Source organism: Apteryx mantelli, chromosome 3 (genome assembly GCF_036417845.1).
Source record: "Apteryx mantelli isolate bAptMan1 chromosome 3, bAptMan1.hap1, whole genome shotgun sequence".
NCBI lineage: Eukaryota > Metazoa > Chordata > Aves > Apterygiformes > Apterygidae > Apteryx > Apteryx mantelli.
The window spans coordinates 59664552-59679723 of record NC_089980.1 but is presented as its reverse complement, the minus strand read 5'-3'; the positions used below and the strand labels follow the sequence as shown (position 1 = coordinate 59679723).

The window sequence follows — 15172 nt, the reverse complement described above, 5'->3', positions numbered from 1 at the left end:
AAAGCAAAAAAGAACCAAGAAGATACATACCCTAGGCAAAATAAGTAAATATGAACTCAGGTATCTATTTTTTTTGGTTAAAATTTTTTTTTGCAGTAACAGCAATTTAGCTAGCTTCTCATTTTCATTATTTTAGTAGTCAGGTGAACAAAACTATTTTTGAGCAAACTGTTATGGAAAATCAGGCTCGCCGGCCTCCATAACAGGGTCCGACCCTAGGTTCCTGCTGAGGCAGAAGTTCGAAGTCAGATTGGAGAGAAATAAAATTTAATGATACACGTGCGGTAATTACAGCTCAAGCTGGGTGCCTCCAAAGAGGGACCCCGAACAAAGAAATCCCTGGGCAATTATACCCTTACAATCTAAATTCCCCACCCCTTAAGCGATAGTTTGGACCAATAGTAATAGTTAGGTCTGGGGTCTTCCCCTTCTTCACTGGGCCCCTCCATTGTCTCTAGGCAGGCTGCTGCTTATCTTCAAAGTTGGCTACTCCTGCTGTCCGTGTAACTTCTTTATCCCTCCAGCTTGAACCGGCTCTGGGGCCCCCTTTTACTTATCTAAGTAAAAGTTCACAGCCTGAGGCCTAAGGCTTCAGCAAATTTAGCTACTAATGCTAAGCAAGTTATGCTAAGCAATTAATTCTAGACAGCTTCAGTTCAATATTCTCTAACACAGACATTCACTTTTCTCAATTTGTTCAGTATTTAAACTTTGGTTTTGTGAGATGTGCTGTGTATAATCTTAAAAGGGGCCAAAGAAGCATACAAATTAATTCAGGCTGGTTTAAAACCTGATACTTTAGAACAGTTTCATTTGGAACAGCAGAGTGCCCAAACCTATTTTTAAACTACAAACCACACCTCTAAAATGACCACACTTTTGTCATGCACATTAAGAAAATTAAACCTGTAGGATATGTTTCACCCCTTCCCTAAAAGTCTATACAGACTACAGGAAGCTAACATTGGTTTAAAAAACCTAATCAAGGCAAATAACAGCCCACTTCCCACCTACAATTCACACTCATACTACTCCAGAATGAAAAAACTTGCACTTCCTCCCAGTGAATGCATGGAGGAAGGAAGGAAGAAAGCAGAGGGAAATACATGAGAATATGGAGTAGGCAGCCACACATTGGGAAAAAGAAGAGAAGACTATTAAACTCTTGCAAGTTTGATTCCCTCCTTAGGGAAACTGCAAGACACATAGCAGCTACAGAACAGAGAGCAAAGCACCACGCGAGTCAAAACCTAGAGTTTCCCATTACTGCAAGCTATTTTACCTCCTCTAAGGCTTGAGAGGTGAAGTTACTACACTTGTATGAAGTTCAAACTTGCATGTAAGCCATTTCTCCTTCAGAAATGCCAAGCTTATGTAAACTATAAGGTGCTAAGATGATCAGTTACCCTTATTTGTATGCATCTCATGATTCTCACTTATAATAAATCTAATGCTTCTTTTCTAGGAGAGGGAGGGAGAGAAGATGACTCCTTTTGTGACTGAACAACAGTACTGAAGTGGAAGTTTTATACACCAACTTTTCTAAAGCAGCACTAGTGTCAGTTCTTAGTTTTACTGACCCAGCAGGGCATGGCTATTAGGCTTTCTTGTACACCTGTTACAAAGTTTAGCTACTGCATAATTAGGAACAGCACAATCTCTGCCCAGGATTATTAAGTAAGGCTTTTAATTGATTATCTTAAAACTGGCAAGTCTCACAGTACTAGTCCCCATTATTTCAACATACATATAGCTAGAAGATAATGATGTAGTATTTATTCAGATGCATATTAAGAGCACCGAATTCTGCCCTTCAAAAGAGGTTTTATTGTTCAAAAAGACAGCACTGAAATAAAATCCATCACATACATTCTTTGTCATTTATATCTTCACATCAATGTCACCTCCAGGCAGGTCAGGCATGAAAAACTCACAATGAAGTCAAAACATTACCAAAAGGCATCTTCTGTCTTTCAGATCTCAGGCTCCCAAGAAATTATTTTTTTGCCTGAATAAGAAATACAGATATCTAGAAGGATCTCTAACAGGGGGAGGACACTAAAATCTGTTTAGAACTTCTTGAAGAATAGTGAGAGACTCCATTGCCTTCATCCAGTGGCAAGCTTTTGCTTTTCCAAGTTTACCTTACATAATGTGCGACTTAAAAATGCATGTAAGTTAAGTCTCTTTACTGAGACAAGGCATGCAGTAAGGGAAGAGGGAAAGCTGGTCACTTCCAGGCTGCCTGTCTACATATTTGTGCTTGTAGATTAGCAAGCCACTGCTGAAGTTTAAAAAGAGACCATAGGAATGAATGCACCCAAGTTAAGTCAAATGGCTTTCAAGAATGTTATATGTAGAACAATGATACCACCTACAGTTCTGTTTTAAGTGACCTCTGTGTTCATGTTTATTTGAAAACAAGTTTTGTCAAACTATCATGGGCCATTTACTTTTGCAGACTGTTGGATAAAGGTTCCCTTCCAAATATTGTTTATTTGGATGAGTAGCTCCTTATTAGAAGGGGAGTTATTAAGGACTTGTAAGGCAGCAAGACATTAAATGCAGTGGTTTACATTGCTGGACAATACTTTAAAAAGAGGCAAACTAAAGATTAGTAGACAATTATTTAGGGGCAAGGGGTCATATTCATAAAGGTGTTTCAATTTTATCCCCATCGTAATCATCACAGCAACTGTAGATGGCAAGTCTTCCTTGATTGTAATTCAGGATGATGAGACTCCCTGGCTTTATTTCAAGTTAAGAGATATTTAATTCTTTTTCTCCATCCTGCCAAAAGAAGAACAGGTTTTGTAAGAATGAACACTGAACTGCAATCACTAGCACAAATCTGGACTTACAGTAGAACTTTAAGAATGAGGTACCCTGGCCATTATTTATGCAAAACACTAGTCCACTTGCAGTTCTGCTCAGTCTCATTTTTGAATTTACAGTTCAGAAGGCTTCATCCTCTCCTTGTTCTGCATGGATTTCTTAGAGCAGAAGAGAAGAGCCACAGCTCTGACTCATCAGCATTGCTTGGAGCAGTGTCTGCCCTACTAGCTACACAACAAGGCTGCAAGATTGCAGTCTGCTCCCCAATCAAACTATGCTGGCTCCATCTCCTATGTACCAGAAGAATTGGCTTAGAAAGGTTTGGCTTGGCGTCTTTATCAGCCAGGCACCCCTTTCAATTTTACAGACATTTTCATCTCAGGAACCGCTTACAGAGATTGACACTTGTGGAATGACTAACAGGAAAATACATTAAGCAAAACAGAATAGCTGGCAGCTGCTGAAAGCCCAGCCTACACCCATAAACATAAGGGTCTTCAGCTTTCTGTGTGCACCCCCACCCAAGCTTCAGCAGAGGTGCAAACCAACAAATAACATTTCAGCCTATTGGCAACAAGCTTGTTTCTTCATTACCTTTTGCAAGCCTATTAAGCTCCAGGAATCTGCACCATAGTTAAAAGCCACTGACAAAGCACTCCAAGAACCAGTTTGTGGTTTTCCCCTTATTTGAATGGGACTTGCCTGTATTTGATCAGTCGTCCTCCTTGAATAAGTTGTGCAATTTCATTAGTAAAATGGCATGCAAAGAGAAGCCAGTTTCTTGGCTGTACTTTGTAGGCAAATCTCATGAAAGTCAAGGAGTAACAACACAGTGCTGCAAAACATGACAGATATCAGATTATTTTTAATATCCCCATTTTGTTGAGGCATCATTTTTACTTGTGGAATGCATAACATGCAGAATGCTTCTCAGTGGCATGTCAGTTTTCCAGCAGTCCTAAACACTTGCTCACTTTCGAGGATCCAATGCACAGAAATGCACAACAGTGCTAGCTTTTTTAGTGCAAGACTTATAGGGCTGCAGCTTTCTGCAAAAATTTATTTCCTCATACACTTCCCTGTGATGCAACTGAAGTCTATCCAGGTTAATATCTAAGCTGTCTCTCAGCAAGGGAATAAAGAAAATTCTGTTAATCCCAGTGGGACCCAGCCCTTTCCATACAACTGTTTCAACACATTTCCTAGCATAGGCTATTTTTAAAGTAATAGGTAGTTATTTTACACACAGTTCTTGCCAGGAAAGTTCTAACATAGATTTTAAGAGAAGATTCCCTTTCCCAAGAAGCCATATACATTCAGAAGCATAAAGCTTTGTTACCTACTTTCTAGGAAGGTGAGAAACAGCTTCAGTCTACTCTCTGGCCACAAATGCAGGAAATTACAACCCAAGGAGTCAATAGTGTTCCAAAGTTCAGTTTTAGTTTTCTGACAGGCTTAGTCAAAACAAATTTAGGAAGTGAGCTGTTTTAAGAAAACTGCCTTTTTCAGTACAAACCCTATAAGAGGGAAAACTAACTTTTCATGCAAGTAATAGCCTACGCAAACTTGTAAAAAACACTATTCTACTAAAGTACAGTTGCACAATCTGGTAGTGGCACCATCAAAAATTCTATTGCAGCAAGTAGCATAAGCAGAACCACTTGATAGATGTGATCTTTAATTGGAGATACATTAGTTAGCTGTTTGATTATAAAATGACAGTTCAGTTATGTGATAAGATATGCAAGAACAAAATACCTTAAAAAAAACCCTAGTTTTACATCCAGTATTTTTATTTTAGAAAAGAACTTCCTAAAGATGGGTTAAATGACTTAGAGAGCCACAAGCAATGTCTTTACAAGTGAAGAGCTTAAGCCAAATGCTAATAAAAGCATAAGTAACTGTACCCAGAACTGCCTGTTATATCTGTCTGGATTGATTACCCAGCAAAGCTGGAATTGCGTCAGCCAGCAAGGTCAAGTAAACCAAGCAACAGCTTGTTAGAACCATGGCTGGTACCAAAGCAGTCCACCTGCATACATCAGGTACAGAACCCAAGCTGGTAAGCCCTATTCTTGGGCCAGCCTGAGTTTTGCACTGTAGCACTGACTTTTTATTTTGAATTCTTTTTTTTTTTTCATATTTTGAATTCATTTGAATTCATTTGCTCATTACTGTATTACACTTAATTATTTGCAGCTATCACACAGGATTCCCTCAAGCTTTTAGAAGTCTGGTTAAAGTCCATCTCCACATTTAGAAAACCTTTTAGTTTAAGGACAGTCTAGTAGCTCTTCAGTATTTATAAACTTCTGTTCAGCTATGATTCAGATCAAATCCAGTAACAGGAGTAACTAGTTGCAACTGAAGTCATTAACAAGTAGAAGCATTGTTCATTTCCTCAAACTTCATCCTGTTTGTTTTTCCTTTCTGAATGTTTACATTGTTTAAAATCCTTTGCTTTCAAGCAGTTAACTTAACAAATCAGCAAATGCTTATCTGAAGGAGTTTAACGTTTATAGCAAAGATCCAGAACACAGACTTCTGTTTTGAAACCACTGGGTTTGCTATTGAGTTTCAAATGCTATTGCACTTCAAATATAAATTTAATCTCTTTGGACTGTGTGTGTATCCCAGACAGTTATGGCAGCATTAGCATATGGTGCTTTTGTCTTAAATATCTGAACTTTGCTGAGATGGGCAGTTGCCACCAAAAAGCTATTTTGCAAAACATAGTATTTGAACGGGTCTTCCATCTCTAAGAAAAAGACTAAGACACTGAATTACTCTAAGCAGAATTAAATGAATATAAGCTATGGATTTCCTTAACCCTAAATTATCTGGCTTGAAGGAAGAAGAGTTACTAAGCTATGAACTGAGTTAAGGAAGAGACATATGTAATAGTACAATTAAGCTAGTACCTTAAAGCTACCTAGTTTCATCAGCATTCACAAAGGAGAATCTGAACAACAGAATACAGACAGATAACTAAGCAAAAGCTATATATGTTCCAAAAAAGGCAGAGGAAAGTATTGCTTATGCATTTAAAAAGAAAGTTCTCACATTATTATCCCATTAAGAGTGAAGCTAGCCTCCTGGAACTCGCAGGCAACTGCACTGGGAGGAGTCAGTCTCTAAGGTTTGCACCTTCGAGACCAAATATTATCATTTCTTCACTTTGTCAGTGTGGCAATTTAAATCCCATACTAACCACAAAGCATTAATAGTGACCTTGATACAAAGAAGAGAGCTGGGAAAAGAGATGCATTGTGAACTAGTGCATGCAGTAGCATAAGATACCAGAACAATTATAAAGAGTGATGGCAGTTTTGATCACCACAGATTTTTTTCTAGCCCCTACACACAAGAGTTACTGAAAAAACCTTTGAAAGAGAATTCAGTAACATTCTAGTATCTCAGTTTTTGGGTGGCCTCTGAAGTTATATGATAACAAGCATCATGCTGTATATCTGCTTTGATCACTAGTTTGCAAGCAATTAAAAATACATCACTACTTCAAGTGTGAAATGTGTTTTGCAGCCAGTTTGCTGACAAGAAGTCTCTCTCCAGTCTTACCAAATGTCATTCGGCCACTAATGATTTCTGGAGATTTCTTCATGTCATTAATAGCAGCAACAGGAAGTCCCCAGTTCGCTACTGGCCCCCAGAAGTGCTGTAAAGAAAAGAAGGGGAGTGGGGGGGGGAAGGGGAGGAAGAAAAGAAAAAAAAAAAGAAGAGGGAGTGTTACATAGAAACACAAAGCTTCTTCAGTATTCTTGCAGGATAAATATCTACCTTTGTTTTCCTTAGCCACACAAAACTCCAGAAGCTCAGGGCTACAGGTAGAATTTCAAGTTAAAACAGAGGCAGCTTTTGAAATAAAGGAGAAAGAAAACCCTTGTTTAAACAGGATTTAGTCTTCAGGAAGGAAGCAGGTGGAACCTGCTCCAAGTCAACTTGCAAACTGAAGAGGAACTACCAATCCTGTAAGGCTACTAAAATGAAATGCAATTCTGTGTAATTCTACTTCAGCCATCATTAAGCAGTCTCATTGCTCTACTCAATATAACCTCAGGTTTACAGCTCACTTCTGTGCAAAACCTTAGCCTACAACTCTTTCAGACGATATTTCTCCAAATCTAATGGAAACAAGGAGTAAGCAAAATGAACAACTGGAAGTGTTGTGTTATGCTGAGGATCAAAAAGCCCTCAGCAATCATATTTCTCCAAGTGGTTACACCTTCTCTTTGAAGTAGTGGGGCCATCCCATCAAACCAAGCTGTTCCAGCAATTGCAGAACGAAGATGTACGTAACGACTTAGTGGCTGCCTAAGGCTCAATGATTAAATAGATGTAAGAGTAAGGGATGAGTTAGCTACATTTGTGTGCTCATACAGAAAACAGAGACAAGAACTAGAAAGAACCAAGTCTGAAGTCAGTCAGAAAACTGACAAAAGATAGTAGTGTACTCGCTAAGAGACCCCAAACTTTGACAAAAATAGTGTTATAAGCCCAATTTCTACTATTAGGAAAAACAAGGCTTCAGTAGAATTCTTTCTGCAGAAAGATGCATGCAGCACTTCCAGCAGCTTCTTTTCCTAATGGTAAACTAAGGATGTGCAAGAGTGACTTGAGCCAGATATGGTGAAAGAGATCCACTTTGCAGGATACAAAGCTTTGCAGATACCAACTATGTCTATTCTTTAGTCTCTTTCCCCAATTGTAAGACTGCAGATATTCCAGTGATTTGGAATTGTCAATGGACATAAGTTTCTTACAGTTTGAATACCAGATAGACACCCTTCTGCTGGGCTGGATGTTAGCTTGTGACACTATAGTATGACTTAGATGAAAAGTCATACTTTCTTCCTGCAGATTTGGGTTGTGATACAGCAAGTGAACTAAAACAAAATGTAGGCAAAAAACAGTGATGTTAAGTTGCACACACTGTTTTGTTAGTTTAACCTTAGTGCAATATTATGCAAGATGCAATGTAGTATTTCTGTAAGTGTCAGAATGTGCACTGGTCCAAACTCAGGTTTATAGCAAAAGTAGGTATTTAAAGGTATGCAGTAAATACATTTGGTTTTGCTACACTCCTACTGATAGGAGGGGAAAAAAAAAAGGTAAATCAGCACTGGGGATGTTTAAAGCTCTCAAGCAGCTCAGATGACATAAATGTCATGTAGCCATGCAACTCTTTCCAGTTATACCTTACAATTGTGTTTAGATAAAGAAATGTAGCTGTAACACCATTACTACACAAAATACTTCCTGTAACAGAACAAGGACATTCACAGCAGGAGAAAGTCAGCAGCAGGTAGATGCTGTTGTTCTGGAGGCTTTAATGCAACTATTCAAGTAATTCTAAAGAGCGGGACAAGGACCAGCAACTTACTTGGTATTTATATTTATTCAACTGCCTTTAGAACATAAACATACATACACTATAAACAGACCATGCCAAGCTCAAGTTAGATGAAGCGATGATCTTTCAACTCACATCACTCTGTTGCAGCCAAACAGCAACTTTCCTCTGCTGACTAAGGAGCTAGATTTGCAACCTTTCAGCTTGAACTGATTATCCAGTTTTAAGTGCTCCAAGGCACACAATCCTTTGAAGCTTACGCACACAAGAACTAAATTGTACCTATACAGTTTCTTTGGTTTACAGAGAAGGGCAGAAGAGTCTTCCATAACATTGATTCACAGTATGATAGGCATAAAATACCAATTCCCAGTTTTAGGAGCAAAATGAAAGGTTAGAAGACAGAAGCCTGCAGTGAGAGTTACAATATGATGCCATTTACTGTCTGAAGTAAAGCTGATTAAGCCAGGTAGTTCAGGTAGGTTACCAGTACCATTGCTGTGCAGAAGAATGACTCCAGACTGATCTGATCTCCTTAGCAAAGGGTGTAATAAAGGAAGCTCCTTTGATTTTGAAATGAATTCTTTAGGAGACATTTAGGCTATTGTTAGGTAACCTTAACCTCAGACTTGTAATTAAGTTTTACAAGTATATCACTCCTGGAGGTTAGCAATATGGCTTTTCAGATTCAGTCAAGTTCATCACGGTGCTAGGGCAACAAGATCGCAAGTTACTTGAGTCAAGTATGAAGCGAAACAGGAAGCCCCCTCCCCTTTCTTACCGTACTGTTTTTTTTGAGTGGGCCATCGTTGTTTGCCATTCAGAAAGCACATGGAAGAAAAAAAGAAAAAAAAATTAGTTTCCTTTATAAGCCATATAGGGAAAAAAAGCTTATCACAAATTGAAGAAAGGCAGAAGTCAGAAAAATGCCGCGGCATTAACCTTGATTAACAGCAGTATTAAAAATCTGTTTCCTTCAAGAGCTGTCACCGTCACAAGTGTTTGTTGCCCAAGTATATTTCCTAGTACGATAAAATCCCATCACGGTAAGTGGAAGATCTTCCTCCCCAGCGGTCTTCCAAAGCAACCAAGACCAAAGCATCAAAGACCCCAGCGCCGAAATAGTTTAGGAAGATGGCAAAACCCTCCAAGGTCTGACCAGGACAAAGCTAAATCACTAAGGCTTCTCTGTAGAGGCTCTGAGGAAGTCACTTTGTGTTCTCTGTATACCTACATAAGTAGGTCAAGCCAAATCTTGCCAGAGAATATCTTGCTGTCACTAAGCACAGGCCAGCCACAGTTGTATTAAACATGAGCTACTAACACATTTTCCATAGTCTAACACACAGTATGTCCCAGGCATGTATGGGGTTCACTTGGTTTAGTAACTATATGATCACTTATTACAGATATTATTTAGTTATCTATGCCTAAGTGCTAGACTATAGCATGTATTTAAGATCACTTGCTACTACATCTTCTTTTTAAAAGAAGTGCTCAGAGCTTTTCAGCATTCTCTTTCTAGCAAAGATACTGGTATAATTCAACTGAATTACGACTTTGTTCATTAAATACCAGGTATTAACAGAAAGCCTACTGCTGACCAATTATGGCTCACCAAGCTCTGTTTTGAGTCACAGAGCATTTTAAAAATAGTCACTTCCATCACACTGTATTTTCCATATTCTTTGAGCATTTTATTTTTATTTATTTATTTTTACAAGTTAAGATGGTAAGTGAACAGTTACATCTACTTCAGAAAGCAAACTGATATGCTTTTTGGCGCTTCTTTGTTATTAGCAGCAGGCTGATTCAAGTTGCTTTGTTAGCGTTTTCTTGACTAGTCCAACAACTTGGTTTTTTTGTTTTCTTATTACCTGAACTGCAGCAATGATTAATGAGAGTTTGCAGGGCTAATGCATACTTCACTTTTCACACAACCCTAGCTAAATGAGTTCAAAGCATGTCTCTTAGCACAATGCATTTCAGCCAATAGAAGTCAACCTCCATGTTAAAAATGGAAGCTGTTTTCACGCAAGTAAAAGCCTAAAATAGAATCAGACTGACTGCTGCTAGTTTGCTGCTTGACAGAATAGCAAGCTGACAAGGCTAAGGTCTTCCAACTGTCCTCATATTCACACGAGACTGGAATAGTTATTATACTCTAGAACAGGACAGATCAAGGTTATAGAGACTCTTCCAGAAGCAGGCACACAGCCCCAAAGCCCTACAGCCAAGTTATTTCAGATGCACTATATCTAATAATGAGGATATCACTGCAAGTGCATATGTCTATGCCTGAAATAATGTTGCCATCCCAAATTAACAGTTTCTAAGACTTAGGTGCAGTCCCTTGACAAAGTCCCTCCTCAGCGCCCTGCAGCAACAAAAACCAAGGAGAAACTAGCTCACTGAACTAATAGCTTCAGCAGTAGTCCCAGGTAGTCATGTGTTAGATCAGTGACTGCTCCATAGAACAGAAAGAAAAAAAAACACTCCACACACCTCTTAGACCAGATTATAATTAAACAGAGCTTTGAGATCTGAAATTAAACAAGCCACAACTCTTCTTGTACAGAAAAGACCATACAAGCAGAAACCGGAAGAGGCATGTTAGCGCCTCTGGAAACAGAATGCAGTCAACCTGGATTAGCAACTTGTGGGGAAGTCAGAATTCTAGCTTAAAACATGGTTTAAGAGATAAGACTACCAAGTTTAGGAACAAAGGTTTCAGGAAAGATAGACCCAAAAAAAATAGGCAGAGTACAGAATTGCACTTGAACTCAAATACACTGTACTAGCATATAACCAAATCCTTTCTCTGGATGCAAGACTGTAAAACTAGACCACCTTTGTACTTCCTCATGGACACTTTGGTCTAGAAGAAAGGCAGGTATTTGTCATAGTTGCTTACTGATCAGACAGGGAAACTTCACAACAGCAATATTACGTATGCTTTTTAAAAACACTAAAGAGAAAGAACACACTGTACTAGTCAAAGTCTCCAAAACTGGACAAGAGTTGTTGATTTATTGATTTATTTACTCATTTATTACACTTTCTGCATAAGGGTCTAGACATTGCAAGAAGAGCCAACAGATAATCAATACCTTGTATTGCTACTACAATTATTCCCAAAGGCTATACTGGGGAAGATATATTGTTCCAAAAGTTTTATATGTATTTCTCCATATTGTCAATGGACATACTGGGAGGCCAGAGACCATTCTAGAAATGCAGATGATGTATTACCACCTGTTTCACCCCTGCCCCATCCCCTAAGTAGAAAGTTTTAGCCTTCTGCAGAAAAAGAGAGCTTGTGGAGTTCTCAGAACATACAGGATCCTGACAGTGTGCAATGTGTCCCTTAATTTCTAGCATAGGCCTGTGGAAGACATTTAAATCCTTGTGCACAGAAACAGTTCAAAGATTTACTAATGAGGAGAACTGAAGGTCAGCTAATTCTAGTTATACTACTGACACTAATTCTTTTAAAGTTCACTTCAACAACCAAGAGTCCTAGATACAATTTTAGATGGCTTAAGTCAAAAAAGCACTCATGCTTTACAAGAAATGAACTATATATCTACTTCAAAACTATCTACACTAACAGAAATTCTAGACTTATGTTGCTGGAGTGTCAGCATGAAGAAATACTTCAGAACTGCCCCAGAAGATAAAGCCTCCCTGCCTGTTTTTCTGTTCCCAGAGGATTTTGGGGCTACTTTCCTCATATAATGGATCCCAAGTAGTTTAGGTTTCTACCATGAGACAATCTGAGAGCTTGTCTATAGTGGCCTATAGATCTTCTCCCTCAAAGAAGGATGAAAGCTGTTTCACTGGACATTTTTCAAGAGATATCACTTTATATCATTAGCATAGGATATAAGATGTCTCAGTTACCTATTAGTGGCTTAGATAATAGAATTTTAGTGATAGCTGTCACTCCTATGATGCGGGGGGAGGGGGGGAAGGAAGGGGGAGGAAATGCAACTTCAAGTTCACAGTATAGAGAGCTACTGAGCTTTCATATGCTAATTAGCTGGTTTAAAATGCAGCAGTAACATCCAACAGGAAACAGTGAAAGTATTTATAGCTTACATTCCTATTATGTTTACTTTAAAAGTGTGAAGACATGATTACAGTAAAGCTATATTTACACGATTTACAGTGATTCACATCTGGCTTCTCTTAAGTGGTGATTAATAGGGATTTGAAACTGGCAGAAGGCTTAATTACTAATGACAGTTTTAAAAGCAATTTATCTTGTTTCTTTATGCAAGATCCAAAAGCTAACTCATGTTGTAATGATATTCTAATGCCAGGTGTATCCATCTGAAAGATTAGTATGTATTCATTATATACTTGCTTTCATGATTTCAACTTATGAAGTTGAAACTGAAGCTACTTATTCTGATAGATGTCCACATGTTTTGACTGCCCTAAGCCATAATAACGGAAAACAAAGTAGTAGTACTGTATTCATCAGTTCCACTGCTTCGGATGAATTCAGTTATTCTATTCAGAGTCAAGCTTCATTCTTAAAGCACAAAAGGGAGATGTCACAAGCAATGACTCAATTCCTGGTGTCCCACAAGGAAGTTAAATGTTTATAAAGCCTTGCTTAATTGTAGTGATTAGATGCCAGTTTCTAGACCAGTCAACTTAGTCATGTTCCACCTAAAACGTTCCAAGAAGTCTCTTGCTTTGTAAGAGAGACAAGAAGGGCATTTTCTTCATGATGGGAAGCAAGAGAGTCCCACAGTCTGGTGGGGTAAGGGCCTTCAAAAAGAAGTCTAAATAGATGCAGTTTAAAAGTATATACTGTAGTCTTTTATGGCAAAGACAAACTGAAGTCTTTTGCTGACAGTTATCTAAATTCCACATTCAACATAGGACACAGTCAGCAACTTAGATATTAGCCTCTGAGTATGGAAGAAACAGTGCTGGAAGGTCATACTGGAGGGAACAACTGACTTCAGCCCTTTGTGGGCACACACTGTCACGGAAAGTACAAATTAAGCATCTTGGTGGGATGGATCTTTTGAGGAATTTTTAAATACAAAGGAAGAATCCTGAGGAACACTGGTTTTGTACAGTTCAGTTTTATTTAGATAGCTTACTTCAAGACTAGAATTAGGGAGAAATACTGCTGAAAAGGTTTATTCCAGCTACCTTTTCAGTGATGTACAGTCTTTCTTTAGAAAGGAAGGTGATACGGCTAGCAACTAACTGTGGTGTTAGGAAGCAGCCATTATCACTGCTGGATTTTTTTTCCCCCCCTAATTAAGAAAAAGGGAAAGAGAGAGAGAGTGCTGTTTTACTGGCCATTTACATGCTTCATAAGCATTCTGGCACAGTTAACTGCACATTAATATTAAAGTAGTTTATCAGGCTTGCACTGTGTCCTCAAGACTTCAAAAGGAATTCACACAGAAGTCTGCACTGACCTTTCTTCATTTTGCCTCAGTGAAGTGACTCTTCCTTCTCACACTTTGCTCACGTAGTCACGTTTTTTACCCTACTGCTTCTGTGGACATGGCTTCTACAAGTACTAAACAAGCTTCTGTGTCTACTGAGCCTCTGCATTAGAGTCTCTTCCACATCGGCTTACACCATCTCCTCATATTCCATGCACTTCTAACTAAGACCGGCTTTCTCAAATAAGCAGACGTCCTCCTACGTGCTTGCTCAACATCAAACATCATTTGCAATAGATGTAGGTGGCACTGCAAGCAACTACAGCAAAAGGTTGCTCAATGACCTTCATTGGGGAACCTATTTTTATTTGTTTAGAGTTCTGTCAAACTGCTTGTTAGCCAAGGATGCTTCAGCTTGTCTACTTGAGACCGAATTCTTGTAAAAAATGGGCTACTTAAGTATGTCCGGACTCCTGCACATCTACATTTTTACATCTTTACATCCAAGGTGCCGCATCCCTTACCACAGCGCACAGACTGAAGTTTGGCAAGAGCATTCAGCTGTTCGGCCACATTCCCATGAAAACGGGCCTCAAAGAAACTTCTGAGAAAAGCAGCTATTTACACAGCCTCAGACACGCAAATAAGCGGTGTTAAGACCCCACCTGTTACAGATCCGCCCTCCGCCCACAGCCGGGCCCAGCTCTGTCCGCTGCCGCGTCCTGCGGCTGTCGGGGACGCCCGAGGCCCCCGCACACCCCTCCCCACCGCGCCGGGCGCCACCTCCCCTCTCCCGGGGGCGCCCGCCGCCGCCGCCGGGGGCTCCGAGGGCCGAGACGGAAGGTCACGGGCGAGCGCCGCCGCCGGGCCCTCCCGCCTCAAGGCCAACCGCCGGCTCCCTGGGGGCAACGGCCCCCGCGGCCCCACCCGCATGACGGTGCGGGCCGGACCCCCCCCGGGCCGAGCCCGCCGGCCCCGCCGCGCTGCCGCCGCCAGCCCCCGGCGCGGGCGGCAGGGGGCCCGGCGCCCACCTCATCAGGTAGTCCCTGAACTCCTTGCTGCGCACGTAGTCCACGGCCTTGCGGCCCAGCGCCCCCGCCATGGCGGCCCGGCGGCAGGGAGCGAGCGCGCGCCCGCCCGGCCCCGCGCACAACCGCCACCGGCCCCGGGGACACCGCCCCGCGCGACTGCCCGGCGCCCGCTTTACGGCAGCGCCCGCGCTGCTGCCACCGCCCCCTCCGTCACCGTGGCTCTCTCGGCGCCGATTGGCCGCGCCGCGCCGCCTCCCCTCCTCCGAGGCGCCGAGAGGGAGAGGGGGCCGCGGGGGGGAGGGGCGTCGTAAAGCAACGCCGCGGGAGGAGGGGGGATTGTCGCAAAGCGCGACGAGAAGGGTCACCCTTGGCGGGGCCGCTGGCATTCCTCCGTAGTCCGCAGGGGAGAGCCGGGCGGCGTCTTTCTGAGACGCTATTGGCTGCAAGGTGCCGGTTGGTGGCTCCCCATTGGCTGCTGAGGAGCGAGTCCCTCCCCCCACGGTGTCTGGCCCCACCCC

General features: G+C 41.1%; 1 protein-coding gene across 1 annotated transcript; it reads right to left on the bottom strand.

The window, feature by feature from the left end:
• Positions 1–1804: 1804 nt before the first annotated feature.
• Positions 1805–14900, bottom strand: MPC1 (mitochondrial pyruvate carrier 1). Its single transcript, XM_067293499.1, has 5 exons — positions 14655–14900; positions 13146–13149; positions 6412–6508; positions 3538–3670; positions 1805–2790 (listed from the first exon to the last, which is right to left on the bottom strand). The coding sequence occupies exons 1-5, from the start codon at positions 14723–14725 to the stop codon at positions 2772–2774; spliced, it is 324 nt and encodes a 107-aa protein (XP_067149600.1). The 5' UTR covers positions 14726–14900; the 3' UTR covers positions 1805–2771.
• Between the last annotated feature and the right edge of the window lie 272 nt (positions 14901–15172).

Bases quoted from the DNA above. Each gene is read 5' to 3' on its own strand.
- MPC1 (XM_067293499.1), bottom strand. From the start codon at position 14,725: ATGGCGGGGGCGCTGGGCCGCAAGGCCGTGGACTACGTGCGCAGCAAG. The intron at 3,671-6,411 runs GTAAGACTGGAG...CATGTTTTGCAG, and splicing joins TAGTGGCCGAATGACATTTG to CACTGTGTTGTTACTCCTTG.